This window comes from Bufo gargarizans, chromosome 7, assembly GCF_014858855.1.
Source record: "Bufo gargarizans isolate SCDJY-AF-19 chromosome 7, ASM1485885v1, whole genome shotgun sequence".
In the NCBI taxonomy this organism is placed as follows: Eukaryota; Metazoa; Chordata; class Amphibia; order Anura; family Bufonidae; genus Bufo; species Bufo gargarizans.
Window position 1 is genome coordinate 165,077,473 of NC_058086.1, and position 26,734 is coordinate 165,104,206.

The 26,734-nt window shown below is 45.5% G+C and overlaps 1 protein-coding gene across 1 annotated transcript; it reads left to right on the plus strand.

Annotated features, from left to right (window-relative positions):
- Positions 1-75: 75 nt before the first annotated feature.
- RUVBL1 (RuvB like AAA ATPase 1) lies at positions 76-26,478 on the plus strand. Its single transcript, XM_044300950.1, has 11 exons — positions 76-334; positions 8,007-8,093; positions 8,437-8,569; positions 15,699-15,850; positions 17,038-17,127; positions 17,372-17,521; positions 18,379-18,442; positions 18,584-18,782; positions 19,563-19,665; positions 21,510-21,601; positions 26,110-26,478. Exons 1-11 carry the CDS (start codon positions 194-196, stop codon positions 26,267-26,269), a joined length of 1,371 nt encoding a protein of 456 aa, XP_044156885.1. The 5' UTR covers positions 76-193; the 3' UTR covers positions 26,270-26,478.
- Positions 26,479-26,734: the final 256 nt, after the last annotated feature.

Here is a 26,734-nt window from a genome sequence, read left to right on the forward strand (position 1 = left end):
CAGTTGTCCAATCCCTACGTGGATACTGACACTAGCAACCAATCAGGATACGGCCGTTCAGGTCAGTGGGCGTTGCTTCCTGCCGCCTTGGTAACCGCATGGTAACCCGCTGCAGAGCCTGAGATTCCCGCTCACGGTCGGAGGCAGGAGCCGGCAGTCACACGGCGGGACGTCCTTTACTGCTCCCGGCACCATGAAGATCGAGGAGGTGAAAAGCACCACTAAGACCCAGCGCGTCGCCGCCCACAGCCATGTCAAGGGCCTCGGCTTGGACGAGAGCGGGCTGGCCAAGCAGGCGGCCGCCGGGCTGGTCGGACAGGAGAATGCCCGTGAGGTGAGGAGTGATGGCACCTGTTGTGCTTCTTAGATCAGGGCCGAACAGTGTAGAGGAACTACAAGGCCCAGCATGCTCAGCCACCTAGGAAGCATGTGGTTAACATTTAGAAAAACTTTTCAAGATCTTTGCTTGCTGTCAGTGAATAGAAACATTCTGAAGCACGTTATTTCTCTTCTGCTCCCTCATATCAGACACATGACTATAACGTGGCCTGTCAGTGCTGCGGCCTCCATACCAGGTGTGAACATGGCTAAACTACTCACAGCTGGGCGTTTGCTACAGTTGTATCCAGTGGGGCCAATCCTCTGCCAGCTGTATACTGCAGCTGCTGAAATCTCTTCTTCTACAATGTATCGTGCAGGGAAAATGTACTGTATCAGTGTTAAGCCTCGTTCACATTTCCGTGTCCGTACGGTATTGACGCAAAGTTTTATGCGAATCAACTTTGAATGTTTCATCCGAAGTCGATTCGCTCTTCTCTATACACCATACATCACTGTGCCGTGGGAAACGGAGCATAACCGTAGAATGTAAGGGTCACAGGTTTGTTTGTTTTTTGGAGGGGGGGGGGGGGGGGGATTGCCTGCAGTTTGTAGCTGACCACAGACCATTAGTGATCTTCCTGTTAGGGCTCGTTGGTAGTGTTGAGTGAACTTCTGTTTTAAGTTCGGCGTCTAAAGTTCGGCTTCTGGTTAGCGGAGAATCCCAATATGGATTCCGAATTCCGTTGTGGTCCGTGGTAGCGGAATCAATAATCGGCCATTATTGATTCCGCTACCACGGACCACAACGGTATTCGGAATCCATATCGGGATTCTCCGCTAACCGGAAGCCGAACTTAAACAGAAGTTCGCTCAACACTACTCGTTGGGTGTCTTGCTATCTGCAAAATAACAGATACCGCTTGCAGAACGTCCGGTCCATATTAGAACAGTCCTATCCTTGTCCATAATGCGGACGATAATAGGACATGTTTTATTTTTTTGCGGTACGGGCATGCGGACATATAGACACAGAATGCACAGGGGCCCCCATTGAAGTGAATGGCTCCACATACGGCCCGCAAACAAACCCTGTCACTGACACGAAAAAAAAAGGTTTCACATACATGATTTCCATCTGGATGAGCTCCATTGATTTCAGTGGGTATAATGCCCATGATTGTCATTTTTCACTGACCTCTTGTGGGTTTAGAAAAAATTGCAGCATGTTCTGTCGTTTTTTTTTTTTCATGCAGCTCTGGTCCATTCAAGTCGGTGAAAAAAAACCTGACAGCCCAAGCATCTGGATGCCGTCCGATCACTGATGGTTGTTAGGAGATTCTGTGTCTGAGTAACTTAACCTTTTATTGAACTTTTAATATGTTGTCCCTAAGGCCCCTTTCACATGGGCGAGTATTCCGCGTGGATGCGATGCGTGAGGTGAACGCATAGCACCCGCACTGAATCCCGATCCATTCATTTCTATGGGGCTGTGCACATGAGCGGTGATTTTCACGCATCACTTGTGCGTTGCGTGAAAATCGCAGCATGCTCTATATTCTGCGTTTTTCACGTAACGCAAGCCCCATAGAAATGAATAGGGTTGCATGAAAATCGCAAGCAAGTGCGGATGCGGTGCTATTTTCACACACAGTTGCTAGGAGACCATCGGGATGGAGACCCGATCATTATTATCTCCCCTTATAACATGGTTATAAGGGAAAATAATAGCATTCTGAATACAGAATGCATAGTAAAATAGCGCTGGAGGGGTTAAAATTATTATTTTTTTAACTCCCCTTAATCCACTTGTTCGCGTAGCCCGGCATCTCCTTCTGTCTTTAACTGTGAGCAATAGGACCTTTGATGTCACTGCGTTCATCACATGATCCATCACCATGGTGATGGATCATGTGATGAATGCAGTGACATCATCAAAGGTCCTATTGCTCACAGCGCTATTGTACTATGCATGTACTAACCATGTTATAAGGGAAAATAATACAATCTACAGAACACCGATCCCAAGCCCGAACTTCTGTGAAGAAGTTCGGGTCTGGGTACCAAACATGCGCGATTTTTCTCACGTGAGTGCAAAACGCATTACAATGTTTTGCACTCGCGCTGAAAAATCGCGGGTGTTCCCGCAACGCACCCGAACATTTTCCCGCAACGCCCGTGTGAAGGAGGCCTAATAAACAATTTCTATTTTCTAATGTACTTTATTAATCCATTTTGTCTTTTTATGACCCTTTTACCTCCCCCTAAAGTGCACCATTCCCTGGTGCACCTAAAACTCCGTTCTCCGTCCACTGCTGACAGTTCAGCCCGTGCTCCCCAGAGGATTACTAACTCCTGGCATAGCACATGATTACCCTGTACCCAGGTACTATGCCAGGATTAGCTGAGCGGAGCAGCTCCTGCCTTCTACGCTAAGCTAATAGAACTGCATGTCCGCTCTTAGCATAGCGGGCACAGGCAAGAGCCCTCTCCGCTCATCCTGGCATAGTACAGGGTAATCCTCCAGGGAGGACGGGCCGGAGCAGCAATATGCCCCATTGATAAAATGTGTACTCCGTACACCGCTGAGCAGTCAGTGGTGTACGGAGATCTGAGTTTTAGGCGCACCAGAGGATGGTGCGCTTTAGGGAAGTAAAAGTATAAGGGCTCGTTCACACGAACGTGTGTAGCCCGTTGCCGTATTGTGGACTGCATTTGCGGATCCGCAATACACGAGCACAGTTCCGTGGCCATTCCGCATCACGGATGCGCACCTATTCATTTCAATGGGTCCGCAAACCCGGAGATACGGAACACTACGGAGTGCTTTCTGGGGGTTCCGTTCCATGCCTCTGCACCGCAAAAAGATAGAACTTGCTCTATCTTTTTGTGGAACGGACGGATCGCAGACCGTTCAAGTAAATGGGTCTGCGATCCCCATGCGCCTGCCCCACGGATGGTGCCCGTGCATTCCTGACCGCAATTTGCGGTCCACAGCACGGGCACGGCCTTCACACGTTCGGGGTAACGAGCCCTAATAAAAATACTAAATTGATTAATAAAATATATTAGAAATAGTTTCATTAGGGACAACATAATAAAAGTTCATATAAAGGTTTAGTTACTCTTTAAAGGGAATCTGTCAGCAGCGACCTGCCCATCAAACTGTCTGCAGACACAGTTATTAAAACGCAGTTTTTCTTTAGTTGATCTGATTCTCCGTTCCTGAGTTACGATACGTTTTCTTAATATGCAAATTAGGCCTTTGGGGCAATGAAGGCATCACCGTTGCACCCACGCACTTCTACTTTTCGTGTGGCCAGTCCCTCCTTGGCTGCTTTGATTGACAGGATCAGACACTAGCTAAGCAGCAATGGAGGGGCTGGCCACAGAAATAAATGGAGCGTGGGTGCAACAAGAGCAACGGTGATGCCTTCATTGCCCCAAAGGCCTAATTTGCATATTAAGAAAAAGTCTTGTAATTCGGGAACGGAGCCTCAGATCAACTAAAGAAAACCAGCGTTTTAATTGCTTTGTGTCTATGCAGACAGTTTGATTGGGAGGTCGCTGGTTACAGATTCCCCTTGGGCCTAATTCACACATCAGTGTTTGATCAGCGATTGTGAGTAAAAACCAGGAGCGGAGCCTACACTAAGAAGAGGTCTCACGGATAGATTTGCACTTTGCTCGCAGTGTGAGGTCCCGTTCCGGCCTCCGACCCACTGACTGGATCGCAGAGTATTATAATGATTTATACATAATGGGCCAGATATATCATTAGGCAAAGTCACTTTTGGGGAGTGGAAAAGTCGCAAAAAAGTCCCAAAGGCTAAAACTGCGCACAAATTTGCGACTTTTTTCTGCTCTGTACTATGCTCGCCAGTTTTCTGAAAGTGGGCGTGTTTTCGTATGTAAATTAATCTCTAGACAGATTTACTATTGGGACTTTTTTAAAAAGTCGCAACTTCACTCCAGTGAGGACAATGCTTATCTTATGAGACTTTTTAATAGAACATGCGACTTTTTCATAAAAACGTGCGACTTTTGTAAAGCTGCTTACTGACGGATAAACTGCTACCGTCAAACCACATTTATTACAGTCTTAAAGGGCCGATCATAAATCTGACTTGGCTAAAACTGACTTTAGCCATATGTGAAAGTGGAGTGAGCTGTCAGTCGTGATAAATCTGGCCCAATGTGTGTAACCCCGAGGCTCCTGCAATATATTGTATTAGGCCGCATTCACACGACCGTATTTTTGGTCCGCATCGGATGCAAACCCTTTTATTTCAATGGGTTCTCAAAAATGTGGACTGCACACCGGGTGCTGTCTGTTACGCGGTCCTGCAAAATTGCACAACAGATGCAGACCCATTCATACAGTCGTCTGAATGATCTCTTACACAGCAGTATAAGTATTATCAGTATAATGGTGTGCGATGCTGTCAGAGGAGCAGAGACCAAAACGGGACCTTTCACTGACACACGTCATCAGTCCCTGTCCCCAGGCCAGCTTAAAACGGCCCGGGGGGGGGGGGGACCCTAAATGTGGCCCCATGTTGTAGGCAGGTCCCAATTGATAGAAGGCAGGGCCAATATAGGGTGGAGGGGCCTGCAGTAAAGTAGTGAAGCACAAAATACTGGCGCCCGGATGCAGCGTTCATCTCCATCACCTATCTGAGACCAGCCATACAGTTGAATGCAGGAGGGCACTTCTGCCGGCCAGGTGCATTAAGTGCCAGATGTTCCAAGCATGTACCCGACCGGTGGCCATGAGGAAGGCTTGTGCGGCCCCCTGGGAAGTTTCCCTGTAGGGTCTATGGCCAGTCCGCGCCTGAAGCCACCGGTTTTTTATTTGAAGTGTGGTAGTTAAACAGAACCCCCATAGACACTCAAATATAGGGAGAACGTACAAACTGCCTGCAGATGTCAGCTTTGAACCCAGGGTCCCGGCGCTGCAGCAGTGCTAACCACCAAGTCTGATACGCCATAACGTTGCCCCTTTTAATATGCAAAGCTTCTCATTACTTGTCCATTGTACCCAGGCATGATGAGGACACCGGCCTATCCATGTGTCTGTAAGGGAAAGTGGAGTTACCCATAGCAGCCAGTCGGGGTGCTGCTTTAATCTGCAAGGTCCTAGAGGTTCTTTTGTGCTGGTTTTGATAACTCTCCCCCTCTGTGTAACATCTGTGTGCACAACCCAGCAAAGGAGAGAATCCTCACTGTCCCAAATCTTCAACCAAGGAAAGTTTGTCTCGGGCTCTTCAGGCCGCACCTGCAGCCGGGGATGCATGTCCCTGGTCTTAACATAACCCCCTGGTTACCCAGGCGAACCTCCCTCCTGGACTACAGTTTTTTTTCCTCCTCTGCATTACTGGAAAGCTCAGACTGTGAACTTTTCAGTCTTTGAAGACGTTAATTTGTTTGTGAAATGCTCCTCGTGTATCAGATGGATTTTCCTGGACCCGCCATTCTACGAGCGGCCTGGTTTTGATTTCACGTGCAGTTTCTCAGATGTGCGCGAACCCTGGCAGTGAAGCGGCGCACAACTTGGAAAGTCCTCTGACGAGTCTGGTCCGTGTGGGCCGAGCGGAGGGGTTATCTGATGGCGGCAGAAAACGCGCCGTGAACCACTGATTGGTGCTTTTATTTATAGACAGAGAAATTGCAGGATCAAAGCGCTGCACGCTCGCTGCTTTCTTACCCGCTGCGCACAGGTCAACCATGTTCCTTGTCACTGCGGGCGGTCAGACGGGGGGCAGACCGTGGAGTCACTCCAAGGTTATCACATCCATTTAGTTTTAAAAGAGCACAAACAGTAAGGACGGCAGCTTCAAGGTGATCGCCGTAATGGAGGCTTCACATAAATTTTTTTATATTTAGGTTTTCAGAATTTTTCTCCCTAAAGTTTTTAAAAAAATGTATTAATTTTTTTCTTCATGATTTATATTGAACTGGGTTGTTTCAGAATGACAGCTTATCGGGAGAGGTGGGAGCTCTGACCACCGGGACCCCTTCAGTCTTAGGCTACTTTCACACTAGCGTTCTGCTGTCCGCTCGTGAGCTCCGTTTGAAGGGGCTCACGAGCGGAGCAGAACGCTTCCGTCCAGCCCTGATGCAGTCTGAATGGATGCGGATCCGCTCAGACTGCATCAGTCTGGCGGCGTTCAGCCTCCGCTCGCCTCCGCACGGCCAGGCTGACAGCTGAACGCTGCTTGCAGCGTTCAACTGTCCGCCTGGCCGTGCGGAGGCGTGCGGATCCGTCCAGACTTACAATCTAAGTCAATGGGAACGGATCCGCTTGAAGATGACACCATATGGCTCAATCTTCAAGCTGATCCGTCCCCCATTGACTTTACATTGAAAGTCTGAACGGATCCGCTCAGGCTACTTTCGCACTTAGAAATTTTTCTAAGTTATTAATGCAGACGGATCCGTACTGAACGGAGCCTCCGTCTGCATTAATATGATCGGATCCGTTCAGAACGGATCCGATCAAGCGCAAGTGTGAAAGTAGCCTTAACAATGAGGGTCCTGTGTCCCCTGATGTGAACGGTGCAGCCACCCCATTCATCTCTGTGGGACTGCAGACGATGGACGTTATGTACGTTGGTTCTCTTCAGCAGTCCCGTAGGTTTACAATGGAGCATGCTCGACCAGCGCTCCATTTAAAGGGCACCCCTGTTCCCGTGATTGGTGGGGGTACCAGTCGTCAGATACCTTTCAGCAATTCTGTGGTTAGGTGGTGACAAGTTACCATTTTGGGACAATAGTGGTAAATTGAAATTCTGCTGATTTTTCCTCGGCTCTCGCATAGCAACAGTCCACTTTTGTATGAAGTGACTACCGCAGATCCTCCATCCATCCTCCTGGTCACAGTTATAGGTGGCCATGCACATTAGATAAATGTTGGTTGAACCTGCTGATTTTGGTGGGACTTGCCGACCATTGAATGTATATTGGGGTGTCCCGACTCATGCACATTGGCTGTTGTTGAGGGAGAAAAGGATCGGGCATGTTGGATTTCAACATATAATCCGCCATTAGAGATGTCTGGCAGTGTCTTGTCCTCCTCTCCCCATTCAAACGCTCAGCCGAGTATACATGTGTATGGGGAGCGAGTGCTCGGCTGACAGCTGTCTAAAGTTTATGGCAGCCTTCGCTCCCGCCTGATAGCGGAACCCACCCTCCCCATTAGGCACCATTCACACGACTGTATTTTTACTTCTCATGGGGCCTTACAAAAAATGCGGAAAGCACACCGGGTACTGTCCGCATCCATATGTCCGTTCTACAGCTTTGCAAAAAAGATAGATCATGTGCTATTCTTGTCCATTCTGCAGACAAGAATAAGCATTGTAACAATGGGTCCACGGAAAAAAAACAAATGTCACATAGACGTCGTGTTTTTTTTTTTTTTTTTGTAAACCGCAAAATACATAAAAAACGGTTGTGAATGCACCCTCAGCGTAATACCGTAGGAAACCAGTGTGATTTCTGCATGCAATATGGCGGGCAGAAGCTAGTTCTATTGGGAAAGAGGTAGGGGCTGTATTTTTGATAGGGAGGGGGTCGGTTTGGGGCTGGGAATGTCAATGTGCTGCCAGACTTTGTCTAAACGTTCCCATTTTTAGTCAACTTCTGCTCCGTCAATTGTTATAATTTTTTCCCCCCTTAAATTGCAGGCATGCGGCGTAATCGTAGAGTTAATTAGAAGCAAGAAAATGGCTGGCAGAGCGGTGCTGCTCGCTGGACCTCCTGGAACTGGCAAGGTAACTTGGATTTCACCTGCATCCTATTTAGCCATGGAAAATGTTAGGCATGAAAATCAGAACGTTCCCGACAAGTACAGCAGCTGGCAGTGCCCCCCTGTGCTGAAATGTTCCTCCCGTCACCCATATCTAAATGGATTCAGTGTTTAGGGAAGAGACTGAGCCTATTCTTCATGGAAGTATTGGGAAATATGTCAGAGCGGTTACTTGAGAGTTTTCTCTTATTAATTTCTGCTTGACCACCAGGTGGCACTGTACAATTGCCTTGTGATTTGTAATGGAAGTGAATATTTATTTTTTATTATAATTTATATATTGTAATATAAAATGTCCTGTATTACAGACTGCTTTGGCTCTCGCCATTGCTCAGGAGCTGGGCAGTAAGGTACCGTTCTGCCCCATGGTGGGGAGTGAAGTCTATTCCACAGAGATCAAGAAAACAGAAGTGTTAATGGAGAATTTTCGAAGAGCGATTGGTAAGTAACAAATGCCCCATCTTCCTGCTTAGGGTACTTTCACACTAGCGTTTTTCTTTTCCGGCATAAAATTCCGGAAAAGTACTGATCAGTTTTATCCCCATGCATTCTGAATGGAGAGCAATCCGTTCTGGATGAATTTTCCATAGGAATGTATTGGTGCCAGATTCGGCGTTCAAAATACCGGAATGCTGGATGCGCATACAGGAATAAAGGTGAAAAAAATAAATGCCGGATCAGTTTTGCCGGATGACACTGGAAAGACGGATCCGGCATTTCAATGCATTTTTCAGACTGATCAGGATCAGTTGGCATACGTTTTGCCGGATCACTCTGCCGCTACTGTGACAGTAGCCTTATTCCTGTCCAAGCACAGCTGTTTTGTTTGTGCTTTCTCCCAGGGTTTGGGGGGTACATCTCATTGCAACAGAAACCCACCCTTCCTGCTTCTGTGTCTGCCATGCTAAAGGAGGTTTACAGAGCTAGAAAAATGTCTGCTTTCATTCAGAGACTTGCGCCACACCTAACCATGGTTTGTATCTGGTATTGCACCTTTGCTCAATTGGGCTGCGGTACCACACTAAACCTGTGGTCAGGTGTGGCGTTGTATTTAGAAAAAAGCAGTAGAGTCCTTTTAACCACCTCACATCCGCTCTTAGGATGATTAACTTATAAATGACAGACCGCTGAAATCAACTCACCTGCCTCTACTTTATGCTGCCCATACTAAGGGAAGCATAAAGTTGATGACAGGTTCTCTTTAAGGAGCATTTCCACATATCTTGCAGTCGGGAGGAAATTAAAGGATTGTTTAACTGACTGGCCTATCAGGGAGCATGTGAGATCGGAGTGACATTTAGTGATGCAGAGGTGGGACTCATCATCATCAGTGGGGGTATGAAGGTATTCGTATGTGCATGTAATAGCAGCTCTGCAGAGGAGGCCCATTCTTGGGGTGTTACATGGTGTAATATTTCCCTGGCATAGCTGGAAGACGAGATAGTTAGGGGAAAAAGAAAGCTAAAGCCTTATTCACACGTCCATGTTCCACCGATGTGTGCTGTACGTCTTCTCCACATACAGCACACTTCCCCATTCATTTTAATGTGTATATTCACACATCAGCACTTTAGCACGGTCTGCAGGGTCCATGTTTTAAGAAAGGATGCATGCTTTTTTTTTTTTTTTTTTTTTTTTTTAAAGGGTTTTCTAAGATTTTCCTCAGGATAGGTCATCAGTATCTGATCGGTGGGGGTCTGATACCCGGGACCCCCACCGATCAGCTGTTTGAGAAGGCAGCGGTGTTCCTGTGAGCGCTGCTGACTTCTCTCAGCTCACCAAGCACAGCGCCGTACATTGTATAATGGTTGTACTTGGTATTGCAGCTCAGCCTCATTCACTTCTGTGGCTGAGCTGCTCCTAGGCCACGTGACCGATGAACGTGTGGTCACTCTGCCTAGGAAAAGCAGAGAGAGGGCAGCATAGTATAGTGACAGACCCGCTGCAATGTCACTTCTGTACTTTTACAGTACTGACAGTCTGAACCTCTCAGTGCACACCAGTGCTACTAGTGACATGAGTCCGATGAGACTTGGGCCCCTACCACTCGGCCTCCTCCTGTAACAAATAGGAAAGGAAGCTGCCAGTCATGCCTGGGGGCGCACAAATCTCATCGGACTCGTGTCACTCGCTACGCTGGCATGCATTGCTAGGTTCAGCTTGTTTGTACTGTAGAAGTACTGAATACTAGCACAGAAGTGGAAAATCAGAAGCTGAAATCAGTGGATCTGCCACTATACTATGCTGCAGTCAGCGAGGCAATCATAGTGGAGACGACAGGTTCCCTTTAAGGTGAGAATGAGCTTGATGTTATCCCCATTTGCATTGCATCTATTGCTCTCTGTAATCAGACTGGAGGACAGCTGACTATAGTGTCCATCTGTGGAATGACTGACGGGGAGGGAAGTAAATTCTGGGAGTCTCTAAAAATATTTACATCCATGTGACTGATATCTGCCTTTCCTGCACTTGTAAGAGGCTTTAGGCCTCATTCACATGAGCAATACGGAAAAATACAGTTAAAAACTGATGGTTCTGCGTGCAATTTTAGGCTACTTTAACACTAGCGTTAATATTTTCCGGTCTTGAGATCCATCATGGGGTCTCAATACTGGGGAAAAAAACGCTTCCATTTTGTCCCCATTCATGGTCAATAGGGACAAAACGTAACTGAACACTACAGAGTGCTCTAAAATGCATTCTGTTCTCATACCGGAGAGCAGCATGCTGCGGTTTTCTTTCCATCATGGGATGCAGAGCAAGACTGATCCGTCATGACCCACAGTGCAAGTCAATGGCGATGGATCAGTTTTTTTTTTCTGACACAATAGAAAACTGATCCGTCCTCCATTGACTTTCAGTGGTGTTTATGATGAATCCGTCTTGGCCATGTTAAAGATTATACAAATTTTTATTTTTTTTTTTTTTTTTTTTTTTTTCACTGCCCCATTCACTTCAGTGGGGCAAGCGCTGCATGAACACTGTCAAGATAGAACGTGCTGAGAGGTTTCCTGACTTATCGAAATACACAGGTCCGGATGCGATGCGTTCGCTACACGCATCACATGCAGAAGGAAATCTTGTCCGTGTGAAATTAGCATTACGGTTCATGTCCCTTTAATGGTAACTTTATTTAGCAGGAGGTGACTAGACAACCCCTGTCCAAATGTCATTGAGGGAGGGGTTGCCCAGTTCTGGTAGGCTCTAGCCGCTCATGTATTATGTGAGTGGCCACTGTCGTCCTACAGTTCCCCCTGCAAAATGAACTATTTGCTGCTGGACCCTGGACGATCTGCCGATAGTCCTTGGGGGGGGGGGGGCTGCATTCTGAAAGGGGTTGTCTAATAAAGATAATCCAACCGATGGCATTTCAACATCATAAAATCTCTTCCTTATCCGCTGAGAGGCTGTAAGCGGTGGGGGGGGGGGTGGAGGCAATGAGGTGCGAAAAAGGCGGCTATGGACAATTTCGATCGAAGAAGATCACCAGGCCGCCTCTGTTATTGAAATCGCGGGTGATCGTTTTCTGAGCCGTGAGTCCCGCAGCCGAGGAGACAAATCTCCTTCCTTTAATCCCAGAGTCAAATAAAGCTTGACCTTTTATTGATTTTTGTGTTTTTTTTTTTTTTTTTTTTCCCCCCCACTGCAAAGAAAGGGGACAGTCCACATTATCTAGTCTTTAAATTCCTGTCAAGTCAGGGGCAGAGAGGGAGGGACGGCGGGAGAAACCTCTGCAGCAGAAATGAAAAGAGAAGCGTCTGCAATATTTCCTTGATGTGATGAAGTTGCCTGTCAGGGATTTGGAAATTTGAACCAACAGATGAAACCTGTGTCATCCCCGTTGTCATTCCCCCAAGATAACAGTCTGAGAGTTAAATCACCGCGAACAGCCGAAGCTTTTGTTACCGGGGAACATTCTTTAAATGTCAGCACACGGGAAGGCTCTAAACAAATATTGGATTTACTGAAAGACTGGGGGGAGGGGGGGGGGATTCTTTTGTGGAATTTTCAATTTCGTATACGGATTGGGATTAGGAGAGAGATCGTAATAGGATTCTTCCACCCTGCGTAAATTAAACATCTAATTCGAGCTGCACCTTCAGAGTCCAGAACGTATTTAATTGCAGATGTTTCTTCTGCTCGGGTCATTGCAAATATGGCAAAGGACCGATATAGACTTGTTGACTGGCTGTGAAAAGGATTGTCGCTGCCCCGGAGTTTAAAGAGGTTTCCAAATATCGTGGATTACAGAATACGAACAATGACACAAGGCGTCCTGACGTACGATGAACGACAGGGTTCTTTAAAGCGGCACATTTACATTGTTTTTGTTTTTTTAATAAAAGGTTTGACAGCCGTGACACTAGAACAGGGTTCAGCAACCTTCAAAGTACGACTCCCAGAATCCTCTTTTCACTTCTGTGGGAGTTCGAAGAACAGCTAAGTTTGCATGATAGGGGTTGTAGTTTCACAGCAGCTGGAGTGCCGGAGGTTGCTGATCCCTGCTATAGACCATGAAGACAAACATGATCTACATATGGTATCTGCCTTCTGTCTGTATATATGTGTGTACACAGTGATGATGGTTGGCTCCTGCAACAACAAAATCTACACTTGTCTCTATGGACCGACCCCCTAGTGAGCTGCTGGTGATCCTGTGTCCAGGTGGTGCCAGTGTGGACAAGCAGAGCTGCACTGTAAAGCATGGAAACCTAGAGGTAGGAGGCACAGCAGCAGTCAGAACTTTTGATTTTTAGACTACAGCACTAAGCCAGCAAGTATTACCCAAAGAGAGTGACTTCTGTATAAGCCTACTGGATGTGTGCTGGAATCATAAGAAACTTCTGACAAGCCAGATTTCGTTTGAGTTTTACAGGAAGTTGGGGATTTTTTTGTGGGTGGTGGGATTTTGCAATAGAAGCAAATTCTGGGGGCCCCCCCCCCCCCCCCAGAATCTAGTCCTAGATCAGGGATCGGCAACCTTTGGCATCCAGCTGCTGTGAAACTACAACTCCCAGCATGCAAACATGCTCGGCTGTTCTCCCAACTCCCATAGAAGTGAATGAGGCATCCTGAGAGTTGCAATTTCAGAACATCTTCAGTGCCGGAGGTTGCTGATCTCTGTGCTAAATTGTAAGGGACACCCTTCCAGTGATATTTCTGCAAACCAAGAAAAGTCAGTCATCACCACACCCAGTTTACCCAGTTTCTTTGTCATGTTCATTCTGAACACCATATGTCTCAAAGCATCTGCACTGGACATCTGGCATGGATAAATCCCCTGCATCCTCTTGCACATCATATTTATAAAACTGTCTGCCTGCAGCCACCACTAGGGGGCGCTCAGTGCATAGAATGTGTTGAAATACCATTTAACGCGATGGAAGCTGTAAAAGCTCTTTGGCTAGCTAGTGGCAGCTGCAAGAAAATACCATCGGGATCAGGAAAAAGAAGTTGAGGGCCAGGCCCCATAAGTGGTGTGCTTTGCTTCCATGGTGGATACGCCACCGGAGATGGGATGTATCCGGTCTCCTGTCTTGTATCTGCCTCGCCATCTCTTGGTAGACTGCTGGATTCTGAGTTGAGCAGCCATGACTATTACATTACATTCCTTGCTGTCGCTTCTCGCGCTCAGTCTCCTTTTGCTGGCGGTGGCTCCATCACTTCTCCTTTATGACCGTCCATTAATGCCTGTATTCATTATGGGGGACTCTTCCTAATCTGATCTCCTTGCGACGTTTACTCGGCGAGACTGTGCCCTAGAGGACGGCGAATAAAAGTGAAATACGGGGCGGCCCCGGTGATATTTGAACGACGCAGCGGATGCATTTGCGACGCTCCTAATGTTTAACACATCTAAGTTTCTCTCCTTCGCGCATGGATTATTCTTTTTGTAGGAATACAAGTTATTTTCTTCCTCTCCACAAGGGCAGCCGAAAATTGTATTTGCCACTGATTTAAACCTCTTTCAAGTGTTTGCGATGAATTGTCTCTTGGAGGCCGGCCCGCCATCTTATAACTGCAGTGGTAACTCAGACGTCGAGGTCTCGTTATCATGTTTGTCTAAATAAGCCGGGGTTCAGATTAAGGCGTAAAAATGGCAATAATAACTCTGCGAATACCCGAGTGTAAGCCTTGGGACAGTTTACGGAGCACCCGACGTGTGCGGGTGTAGTTAAGACAAAGAGAAATTCACCCCATGGTATGTGTCCATGTATACAGCATAGGGGCGAGCGGAAAACCCCATAGACCGTTTCTCATGGTTCCAGTTTGCCGTTTATGAAAACTACTGGTCAGAGTGATGAGAACTTGGGTTTTCAAAATGGGAAAGGGAATTAAACTGCTTTGGCCGCCCTTTTTGTTTGGTCAGAGGTGATGTTATCTAGTTCTGGGGTCCCACATGGAGGCCCAACGTGTGTCAGTTGCAGCTGAAAACTGTGGGTCAGCGCAGTTTGCAAATAAATTGGGAGAAAACTGTTTTATAATAGTTTTATCCAAACTACACAGCTAATTCCTTTCTTTGCAGATCGCTCTTACCTGGGCTTTTGGCCATAGCTCAGCCACGTAACAGCTGCTACCTGGGACTTCACCCATTAAACTATCACCTGTCTCATCAGAGGCCCTAACACACGCAAACGATGCGGTTGTGTCGCAACCGCGGTGGGCACCAATTAAAGTAATGAGGGCTGCTCTGTTCAGTTGATCAGCACCCTCAATATCGCATAGTCCTTTAAAGGGTTATGCTGTGATTAATGTAAAAAATTAGAATCGGACATCGTATAACACATGACCACCTCTTTCCAGGCTTGTACCCCTCATATGGATCCAGGGACCCCCCCCCCCCCCTTCCAGTTCATTGCTCCATTACTCTGCTAGATTTATATCAAGCTGGCAGCTCAGGGAGGGGAGTGTGCCCTTTCCGCTGCAGCTAAGGGACCTGTCCTTATTGCAGCATCTCTATCACAGTTCAGGAGGTAGTTAAGGGATGGAAACAGAGCATGTGCGTCCACCTCAGTAAGGTGGACAGAGAAATAAAACAAACAGCAGGTGGCGCTGTACAGATATATTTTATTGAACAACTCGCTGGCTATGCAAAATTTTTCATTACATGCAATTACAAAAGTATTCAGATCCAGGAGCTGGTTTGAAAACTGCAGAATATTTTTGTGGGACTACCTCTACGACTACGGTGCGGTCCTCATTAGTTTAATTAGGCCTGCATGGTATCCGGCCCTGCCGTGTGGTCCTACCTTAAGGGTGCTTTCACATGCCACGCATATTTTGTTGCAGACATTTTTGGGATTGAATATTAGTTGCAGTCATCTGAAAGGGGTTCTCATGGTGGGGAGCACATGGGTGAATGGACCTGATTTTCACTTGCAGAAATGTCTGCAATGAAATCGGCCGCATGTGAAGGGGCCCTTTAGGCTGCTGCTTAATCTCTCTTTTAATCCATGCTTTACACTTCTCTTCTTAGTCAGATTCCTTCATTTATCAAAGTCGGAACGTTGAGTTCTTCGTTCTTTGCCCCTTTTTCCTGTAGTAAATTCAAAATGCTTCTTTCCTGCAGGTCTGAGAATCCGAGAAACGAAGGAAGTGTATGAAGGAGAGGTGACGGAACTGACCCCCTGTGAGACTGAGAATCCAATGGGAGGCTACGGCAAAACGATCAGTCACGTCATTATAGGCCTGAAAACAGCCAAAGGAACCAAACAGTTAAAGGTGCGTTGTATCCATTGTATGCTTACTGACTGATTGTACGATCTGTGTGATTAAAGGGTTGACTCCCAGTCCAGACCCCTTGATTAGTGTTGAGCGAAGCGAGCTTTCGGATGCTTCCTCCAAGGTAGTTTCGTTCAAAACTTCGGAATAATACTGTATGGAGATTAGTCTCCGTACAGTATTAGAATGTATGGGCTCCGATGAGCCAAAGTTATTTATTCACAGTCACGTGTGACTTCGTTGAATACCTTCAGTAATTGACTAGTACCTCGGAACCGAAGCAGAGTTCAGTTTCAAGTTTTACGCTCTATTCACACATCCGCAATTCTGTTTTGCGGAACGGAATTGCGGACTTATTCATTTCTATGGGGCCGCATGATGTGCTGCCCGGATCTGGAAATGCGGATCAGCACTTCCGCGTCCGTAATTCTGATCCCGAAAAAATAGAACATGTCTTATTCTTGTTAGCAATTGCGGACAAGATTAGGCATTTTCTATTAAGTGCCGGCGATGTGCGGTCTGCAAAATACGGAACGCACATTGCCGGTGTCCGTGTTTTGCGGATCCGTGTATCCGCAAAACACACACGGGTGTGTCAATGGAGCCTTAAAGTTTTTTTTTTTCAACTTTGAAAATCAATTGCCAAAGTTATTCAACGAAGTCATGCGCGACTTTGTGACCAACTTCGGCTCATCAGAGCCCGTACAGTATTATTCCGAAGTTTTGAACGAAGTGTCTACGGATGAAGCATCCGAAGCTCGCTTCGCTCAACACTACCCTTGATGTTCACAGCTCTTCCTCTGAAGGATTGCCTGCAGCCATGGGTTATACAAATGCCCATGGAGTTTAGTGGGTGCTGGGTAATGTGTCAGTGTCCCTGCAGCAATACTGCGGTTTCCATCAGAACTGTATGCTGTTATAAACGCCAAGCACTATATGGAGATGCACTCCATACCTGAAAATGTTAAGAAAAACCAGAGGATGTGTCAGCAGCAGCTTGTTGACTGTTTCCAGTAAAATAAAATATTTGAATCAATCTGGGTAAGTGATAGATTAGTAAAATCTTGTCTCCTCCTTCCAGTAAAAACACCAGTATCCATGTTTTTAGCATTCAGGTGAATGGGGCTGTAATACCAGATAAAGGAGACTGTCAAGGTGTTAATTGCCTTATGTTTGTTTTTATTTAGCTGGATCCCAGCATCTATGAAAGTCTGCAGAAGGAGCGGGTGGAAGTTGGGGATGTCATCTACATTGAAGCAAACAGTGGAGCCGTAAAGGTAAGTCTGTATAGAAACCTCTTTTATGTATTTGATTTTTCTATGATCAGACACAGCTACTTTCACAAGGATAAGAAGGTTTTTGCAGGTTGGAGCTTGTGATATAAACTTTCAGCGAATCTAAAATTGGGAAGCGAGTCCTCGCTGCCTGCCATCAGCAGCCTGTCAGTCAGGGATTTGGCAGCCGCCCTCGCAGCACACCTGCTTCCCTTTCACTAACTCACATTCTGTCCCCAATGCACAGAGGCAGGGCAGGTGTGACACCTATGCCACAGAGTTTGACCTTGAAGCGGAGGAGTACGTGCCCTTGCCAAAGGGCGATGTCCATAAGAAGAAAGAGGTGATTCAGGACGTCACGCTCCATGACCTGGATGTGGCCAATGCAAGACCTCAAGTAAGTTGAGTTTGCAGCTGCCTAATATTATCAGGAGGTGCAGAGTTAGGCCAGTTTCACACAAGTATATTCAGTCTGGGAGACGCTGTATTTCCCGGGCTGAAAATTGCTTCTGTGGCGCAAACTCGTGGCATTATAATGTTTTATAATACTGTTGGTTCCTGCCCAATGTTATGTGATGAGAATTAAGCTCATGAAGATTGTCTAGGATGTTGATGGCAAAGGAAATGAACACCTTGACAGTCTCCTATGTCTGGCTTTACAGGATAATCGATCAACAGCAGATCGATGAGGTGCTGATACCCCAAACCCCTACCGATCAGCTGTTACCGTGTAGTGAGTGGAGATGGGAACTGCTGCGCTGCTCCCACTGAAGTGAATAGTAACCAGCTCCATCCAGTACACAATGGACGGAGCTGTGTAGTCCCAATGTTGGGGTTACAAGACCTGATATTGGTTGCCTATACTGGGGATAGGCTGTTAGAATCCTGGAAAACTCCTTTAAATTAGCATTCCCAATTGGAGTGCATCTTACTGTGCAGGATATATGTAACCTGATGTTCACTGTCATCAACCACTTCAGGCTGGGAACTTTAGTACTCTGTAGTTTACGTAAAAAGTTCCCCATCTCTGCATTTATGGTTACCCCCAGAAACCTTTTCCATACGTAAATGTGAACATTATCAGTCCGTCTTATACTTCTGTGACTATGTTTAATACTCCATTAACCTTTTCATGAGAATGGATTAAGCAGTAACTTCATAGAATAAGGCAATTAGAATAGGCTGCATATATGCTGCACATCCACTATGGTGCTAAACCTTTATACTTCTGTTTTTATATTAATCATATTAAAGGGAGGACAAGACATTCTGTCTATGATGGGTCAATTGATGAAGCCAAAGAAAACTGAAATCACAGGTACGTGTCATTGCTGTCTGGGGTAATCTTCCTAAATGTGAAGAGGGAATTGTAGAAATGGATGGAATTGCTCTTTCTTGGGTGCTCTCAGTAAATATCTGATTTGCAGCACAAGGATTTAACTTCTTGCTTATTTCCTAGATAAACTGAGAGGTGAAATCAACAAAGTGGTGAACAAATACATTGACCAGGGCATTGCGGAGCTGGTGCCCGGGGTGCTGTTCATTGATGAAGTTCACATGCTGGACATCGAATGTTTTACTTACCTCCACCGAGCCCTGGAGTCATCACTCGCTCCCATTGTCATCTTTGCTACTAATCGAGGCAACTGCGTTGTTAGGTACTGAATGCTTCTTGATGCTTGTGTAAGGACACCAAAATCGTCTTTACTTGTTGACAGTTGAGAAAGGTTAAAAGGGGTTTCCCTGCTGTGTAAGATATGCTATCATTTTACGATTAGTTGGGCTCTGACCTCTGGTATCCCCAGTGATCCTGAGAATAAGGGTCCATTCACACATCCGTATGTGTTTTGCGCATCCGTTAAACACTGACACCGGCAATGTGCGTTATTTTGCGCATCTGTAAAACACTTCTGCATTTTGCGGACCGCACATCGCCGGCACTATAATAGAAAATGCCTAATCTTGTCTGCAATTGCGGACAAGAATAAGACATGTTCTATTTTTTCCGGGAAGGGAAGTGCGGATCCGGACAGCACATAGTGTGGCCCCATAGAAATTAATGGGTCCGCAATTCGGTTCCGCAAAATGCGGAACAGAATTGCGGACGTGTGAATAGACCCTAAATTAGGTTAAGTCAGTGCTGCGTCCCTTAAGTTTTGCCCTTACAGCAGTACCCGTCCATCCCCATTCATTTGAATCCAGCTGTTCTGCAGTTACCTGCTGAGCCACTGGTGTGCAGGAAAAACAGTGAAGGTGATCGCAGCATTACTCCTGTTCTGCAGCCCCTTCGTTTTCCAGATTGGTGGTGGTCCCAGAGGTCGGAGCCTCACTGACCATAAAGTGATAACATAGAGTACTGATATGCCATCACTTTAGAACATGGAAATAGCCCTTTAAATTTAGCCCACGATGTTATATAATTCTGTGATTTATTGCAGGGGCACTGAAGATGTGCTTTCCCCTCATGGGATCCCTCTGGATCTGCTAGACAGAGTGATGATTATCCGCACCATGCTGTACACACCGCAGGAAATGAAGCAGGTGAGAAATATTATGTTGCTTATTACAGGTTCTTATTTCAGAGAGCTGTATGAGAGCGTATTTACACACGTCAGTTTGTGTCCATTTCATATAGGAAAATTGCTGACATTTTTGCAACGAATTACTGCGTATAAATATACCTTTAGGTATATGTATTATTCTACTGACACCATCTGTAATATATCTGCAAAAAAAAAATACATTTTCTGCAGCATTAGGATATATTCACACATGGCAGATTTGTTGCAGACATTTGCTTCTCTGTGATTCCTGTATTCACATACTGGGTTATATTATTTATACAATTCCCTGATATAATTATTGAAGTGGCTCCAGAGCCAAACTGTAAAGGTGTTGTCCTATTTCCACCTGAAGTAAAGAATAGGTAAGTATGTATCTGACAGATCCCGTACCTCCGTACCAGTTCTGCCGGCAGGGCTCTGTTTTCCCAACTGCAGTGGTGATGCCATGTCTACAACATATGACTGCTGCAGTCATATGTGAGGTCTCACCTCTGCAGCTGGGTATGTGGAGCCTGACTGGGAGAACTGGAGCGTCGGTTTGTATCTGTCAGGTAAATACTTGCCTGTTCCTCCTGAAACTGGACAACTCCAACAAAGGGGTTGTCTGTTTTACGAAATTGATGACCTATCCCCAGGATACGTCATCAATATCAGATCCATGGGGTTCTGACTCCCCGCAAGAGCTGCGTTCTCCTCACTGCTTACCAGCTCTCCATCGATATTACAGCTCCTCTGTCCCAGTCTCTTGAATGGGAAGGAGCAGTTGTAGTTATTCCCATTCAAACAGCTGATCGGTGGGGGTGCTGGATTCAGACGCCCACCAATCTGATATTAATAGGTCATAAATATCAGAAACCAGACAACCCCTTTTAAGGCATTTTTGACACGTTTATCTCCCTTTTACATCTGAAAAAATAAAACTGCAGCATTTCATCCGTGAAGGATCGTTTTTGGTCTTGTTATCCGTTTTTCATATGCACTGCTAGTCTGAAAAAGAGATTTCCAGAGCGTCTCCAACCAATGGTCCATGAAATCCATTGACAGAACATAGATGCCATTTGTGTTCTGTTGGTGGTATCCATGACCCACAGACTTCAGTGGGCATGTTCCTCAGTCTGTGGGAAAACAAGTGTGTGAATAAACGCACTGAAATCAGTGGATCTGTGTGTTGTCCGTGATTCACCAATGAGTGAAAAAGCTCTAAATGGTTAAGGAGAGAGCATTAGGATTCTGCAAATGAATCAAAAGTCCTGGCATTTATTCTCGTTTCTCAGGTGTCTGTCTGTAAAGTTTCTGGAGCGGTCACACACCGTCTACTTGTTGTGCGTTCCCAGTTTTAATTTAAGCAGGCGCCTCCTGCTATCTTGTTTACAGAGCTGCCAAAGTGAAAAATACCTGTATTATATGAGACTTGCTATCTCAGCAGTACAACACACACTACCATTATCCAGACTCTACCCCTTATCACTCAGCAGTGCGAACTGGCGTCTTGGCGTACGGTGCCAGCTCTTTGCTTATTATGTGCAGCGCCTTGTCACTGTGTCTTACAATATTAGGAAGATCATCAGCTTGGCCTTGCATCCATTTTATTGGCTGCTAATTAGATGGGCTAATTAAACCACCCTGGTGACAAAAGAAAACCAGGTACATCTTAAGGTGAACCCCCAGTGGTCTTGCTAAAATCATGTAGGTGTAATTATCAAAGGTACGTTCTAAGATGCCAATGAGATCTGATGAAAAACAAATCCTTCCTAAAGTCATGGCGCCGTTCAGAATAATTGTGTGGAATAACACGGTTCCTTATTTGGTCTCTTGTTTCAGATTATAAAGATTCGTGCGCAGACCGAAGGGATTAACATTAGCGAGGAAGCCTTGAATCACTTGGGAGAGATCGGCACCAAGACAACATTAAGGTAAATGATGTGTAAGCTCTGCCGGTCATTCTTCTCATCTCGGAGAGGGCACTAAAGGACGGCCATCTGAGGACCGTCTGAGTTGGACCTCACAGCTCAGGTAGATAGATGCCAGCTGTCAGGTATCCCAACAGCACAGGTGCATTACCCTCCACATCTGATGACATTAAGGCCGCCAAGTGATTCTTTACCTCCAGGAAAGGAGGTCCGTTGAAGTGGTGTAATTTATTTATTTTTTCTCACCTGCCTTTATACTTCAAAATGTTTTTATTGTTTCATAAATATCAATTTGGATACTCGCCGATAGGCGTGAAAAGATTAACATTGACAATCATATATATAAATCGGCATGTTTAGATCACAGCCAATACAAAAGTCATACATAAATTAATGTAATCGGTATATCACATATCCTGGTAAAACATACATATGTAGAAACAATTCCAAAATGTAGAAACAAGGAGGGAGGTAAGGGGAGGGGGGAAGTCAGAGGGAAGGGGGGTATAGGATAATATGAGTCTAGAGGTCTCATGTTCCTTCACAACCTGCACTAGTCATACATTTCCAAAATGGATTTCTAGCTTAATCAGTGAATCCTCTAAACTTCCTCCATGGGCCCCAGATCTCCGAGAAACGTTGAGGTGTTCTAGCATCCCAATGTGCTATTTGTTCCAATCTATAGATCTGGTCACATTTCATAAACCAATGTTGCAATGCTGGGGGATCCACCTTTCTCCAGTACACTGCCACCAGAAGACGTGCTGCTGCTAATAGTATCTTACACAAGGTGTGAACCCCTTTCGATTTGGTACTGGTTAATTCCCCTGTTAGACCAAAAAGACACAGTTTAGGTGACTCTCGAACTGTTATCCTGCACACTTGGGATAAGACCTTACATACTTCTTGCCAATAGGTTAGGATTTTAGGACATGACCACCAAATGACTATGAGACCCAATATTTATTTCACACCTCCAGCAAGTGGGGCTGACCTCTGGGAACATAGTGTGCAACCGTTGTGGAGTATAATACCAGCGTGTGAGGACTTTATAGCTATTTTCTTGCAATTTCACACATCTAGAGACTTTCCCTGGAGCCATTAATACCTTTGGCAATTCCCATTGATCAAATTTTATGGCTAGTTCCTCCTCCCATTTATCAATAAACGTACATCTATTGGTATCATTTGAGGAAATGATCGAGGAATATAAATGGGAAATCTTCTTTTTAGGTTCTAGCTTTTGCAAGGCCATTTTTTCAAATTTTGTATGATCTGAGCCCCATATTGGAGCTCTAGTTAGTTTTTTGAAGATATGATAACAATGTGTAATTTGGAATATAGTACATCTTTTCAAAGCAGGATGTAACTGCAATTCTGATAATGTTGGCAAATCCGCATCTTGGCACAAGGACAATATTGGCGTCGCATTACTCTTGTCCCCTTCTCTGACCGTGTTCCAGAAATATAGATTTGACTGACAAAGAACGTCCCTTACTTGCATAAGTAGAGCATAATTAGGTATCAGCTTCTGAAGCATATACATCCTACACCATCGGGAAATTGTGTGTTTAGTTATTGAGCTATGTGTTATAAGTATTTTGTTTACCTTTGTCAAATCTAGGAAAAGCAGGGACCTTAAAGGGAGATTCGACATCGCTTCTTCCACTTTAATGTCTAGTCGATCTGGAGAGGAACGTAGCCAATCTAAACCTCTAGTACAAAGAATTGCCTTATGATAAGTATAAACGTCTGGTATTCCCATACCCCCTCTCGTGGGATGCCGGATTACATATCATGAGGGCATTCTCGCTTTCTTTCCCCCCCATAAAAATCTAAGAAATATCTTCTGAACTTTTTTTAAAAAAGGCCAGGGGGATAGGAATTGGTAATGCTTGCAAGTAATAAAGCACTTTAGGGAGGAGTATTGTTTTTATAAGGGATTTGCGGCCAAACCAAGAGACAAAGGGGATATCCCAGCTACTTATCAAAGTCTCTAATTGTTGAGGAATAGGCAGGAAATTTTCCTTATACAGCTGGTTAAACGTAGGTGTAAGTTCTATTCCTAAAAAGGTTATGGCTTTTGACGTCCATTGGAAGGATGTAGAGTTTTGCAAAGCAGTCTGTTCATGCGCCGGCAAAGATACGTTCAAAACTGTTGATTTTGAGAAATTAACAGAGAAGTTAGAGACTTCGTGAAATTGACCCAGAATAGACATAATCGCTGGGAACGCCTCTTTTGGGTTTGTGACTATAAGGAGCTCACCTGCCTTTATAAACCTAATGTTTCCCGACACAGATTCTAGAAGCAGCGTCATGGCTGCTCCCCCATTTTTGCCAAATCCCTAACAAATTCTTTAAAATCTGAGTTCACCGTTGCTGAGTGAACACCTTAACAACGCAGGATGAGGACGCTTGTCCCTGAGCTTTTATGTAGCTTTAGGCCTCATGCACACGACCGTTGTTCGGGTCCGCATCCGAGCCGCAGTTTTTGCAGCTGTGGTGCGAACCCATTCACTTCAGTGGGGCCGCAAAAGATGCGAACAGCACTCTGTGTGTTGTCCGTATCCGTTGCTCCGTTCCGAGGCCCCGCAAAAAAAATATAGCATGTCCTATTCTTGTCCATTTGCGGACAAGAATAGGCATTTCTACAATGGGCCGCCCGTTCTGTTCCGCATATTGTGGAAGGCACACGGGCGGCTTCCGTTTTTTGCGGACCGCAAAAACCAGAACAGTCGTGTGCATGAGGCCTTACCATGAGGACAAGCATGCTGATCGTGTTGATCACACTGGCGCAGCATAGATGACCAGTAAAACGGCTGTAATACACAGCAGCCGCCCCATTCTAACGGCCCTTTCACGTGCGCATTCCGCGCGGGTGCAATGCGTGATGCGAACGCATTGCGCCTGCACGGAATCTGGACCCATTCATTTCAATGGAGCTGTGTACATTACATGTGCGTTTGGTTTTCACGCATCACTTGTGCGTTGCGTGAAAATCGCAGCATCTTCTATATTCTGCGTTTTTTTACGCAACGCTGGCCCCAAAGAAGTGAATGGAGCTGCGTGAAAATCGCATCCGCAAGCAAGTGTTTTTCACGGATGGTTGCTAAGAGATATTGTTTGTACAAATTCAGTTTATCAAGCGTGCAAAATGCATCAAAACGCATTGTACCCGCCTGATAAAAACGTAATCGCAGGCAAAACGGAATGACTTTGCCTGCAAAATAGCGCATTTTTCATTCAACGCATTCGGACCTAATCAGGACATGCTTGTCTACAAGGGGCCTAAGTGTACATCCACATGGGATGGATACACTGTGGATCCATTTGCAGCAAAGTGGATGATATTTTAAAGGAGTTATACAGGTATAATGATTTTTAAGCAAGTGCTGGAAGCCTGCCGAAACAGAAGATTCACACTTCCTGCTGCACGCCACGCTGGTCCTCACACTGTTTACATCGGGTGGTGCATAGTCATTTGCACTTCTCCAACTAATTACTGGCTTCAGCGGTGATCTGCTACTCTTGCCCACATCACCACTGAAGCAGTACATGCACAGGGGTGTAACTACCATAGCGGCAGACCATGCGACTACTATGGGGCCCCAGTTGGGATCATCTCCTCTTCTACTGGTGGGGGGGGTTAAAACTTGGTCAGCACTCTACCCTATAAAGAAACAACTTTTAGCAAATAAGGCAGTGGGAAAAAAATGGCCTAAGGGTCATTAAAAGGGGTTTAGGCGGAAACCTGGTTTGATCCTTGCTATGGGGCCCTTACTTCCCTATGTACGCCACTTTACATGCACCACCCGATGTAAACAGTGTGGAGATTGGAAGATGGAGGCGGAGCGGAGGACCGGAGCGGGCTGAAGCAGGTAAGTATAAATTTTCTGTTTCGGCAGGCTGCGGGCACTTTTTCACACTTTGCATTGCAGAGGGTGAAATCTGCACAAAGAATTGACATGCTGCGGTTTTCTAAATCAATCAATTTCCACATGGGAAAATAAGTAATGTGTATGTGAGATTTGGCAGATCTCATTTACTTTGCTTGTACTGTATTGCTTTATTTATTTTTTCCTTGCACAAAACTGTGCTAAAAAAAAAAAGGTGTAATCTGCAACATGTATAGGTTCCCCCCCCACCTTCATGACCACCTATTATTAGTCAGCTATTTGATTGGCGAGATGTACGGCTTCCCCTTCCGTATAGTGGCTACTGCAGTGCTGGACCCATGGCTGCTGGATCATTTTTTAAAAAGGGGTTTGTCACTATGAATGCACACGGACAAACCATACCAATAAAATGGCAAGTCTTGCTGCCATTTTCTACCGTGGTTTGCCTTCACGCATTCATCCCCTATGATCTTGCCCTAAAAATGAGGCATCAGCTCCCTAAGGTGAAACAAACTTTTATTTTTATTTTTTATGTATTTATTTGTATTTCTAATGAATATTCTAGTCCAATTTTTATCACTTACCTTTAACAAATCCCACCCTGTGCCCCGGCAGGTACTCTGTACAGCTGCTGACCCCAGCCAACCTCCTCGCCAAAATCAACGGCAAAGACAGCATTGAAAAAGAGCACGTGGAAGAAATCAACGAACTGTTCTACGATGCAAAATCATCTGCTAAAATATTGGCTGAGCAACAAGAGAAGTACATGAAGTAAACGAGCAAGAAATACAGCTGCATAGCCCGAGATTTAGTCCGCCATCGTCTGTGATATATTGAACTGGTTTTGTGAACTGAAAATACCTGGGAAGACCCCAGAGACTGGCTGTGGGGGGAGGGGGGGAGTGAACTTGGTAGAATATATTTAATTTGTCATTTTTCTGGTTGGAAATTTTTTATATTGAAACATAAAAGAACAAAAGTGTATATATATTTTTATTTTTTTCTTCCCGCCCCTTCCCATTATCTGGATACTAAAATCCATTGAGCCAGGTAAGGTAGTAATGAGAAGAGAGATGGTTGCAAAACAAATCCGGCACCAGCCCCTTTAAAACATACAAAGTAGCTTGCGCCGGGCCTGTGAGTATAACGGATGAGATGGAGCTGGAGTGACGCTTTCAGGAGTTTGTTATTCCCTGGCACCTGTGCAATTATCAAATCCATCTCCGCAGTGAAGTTTTTA

Excerpts from the sequence above, each read along its gene's own strand:
- RUVBL1 (XM_044300950.1), top strand. The coding sequence starts at position 194 with ATGAAGATCGAGGAGGTGAAAAGCACCACTAAGACCCAGCGCGTCGCC. Across the intron at positions 17,522-18,378 it reads TGGCCAATGCAAGACCTCAA|GGAGGACAAGACATTCTGTC; the intron begins GTAAGTTGAGTT and ends ATCATATTAAAG. Across the intron at positions 18,443-18,583 it reads AAAGAAAACTGAAATCACAG|ATAAACTGAGAGGTGAAATC; the intron begins GTACGTGTCATT and ends CTTATTTCCTAG.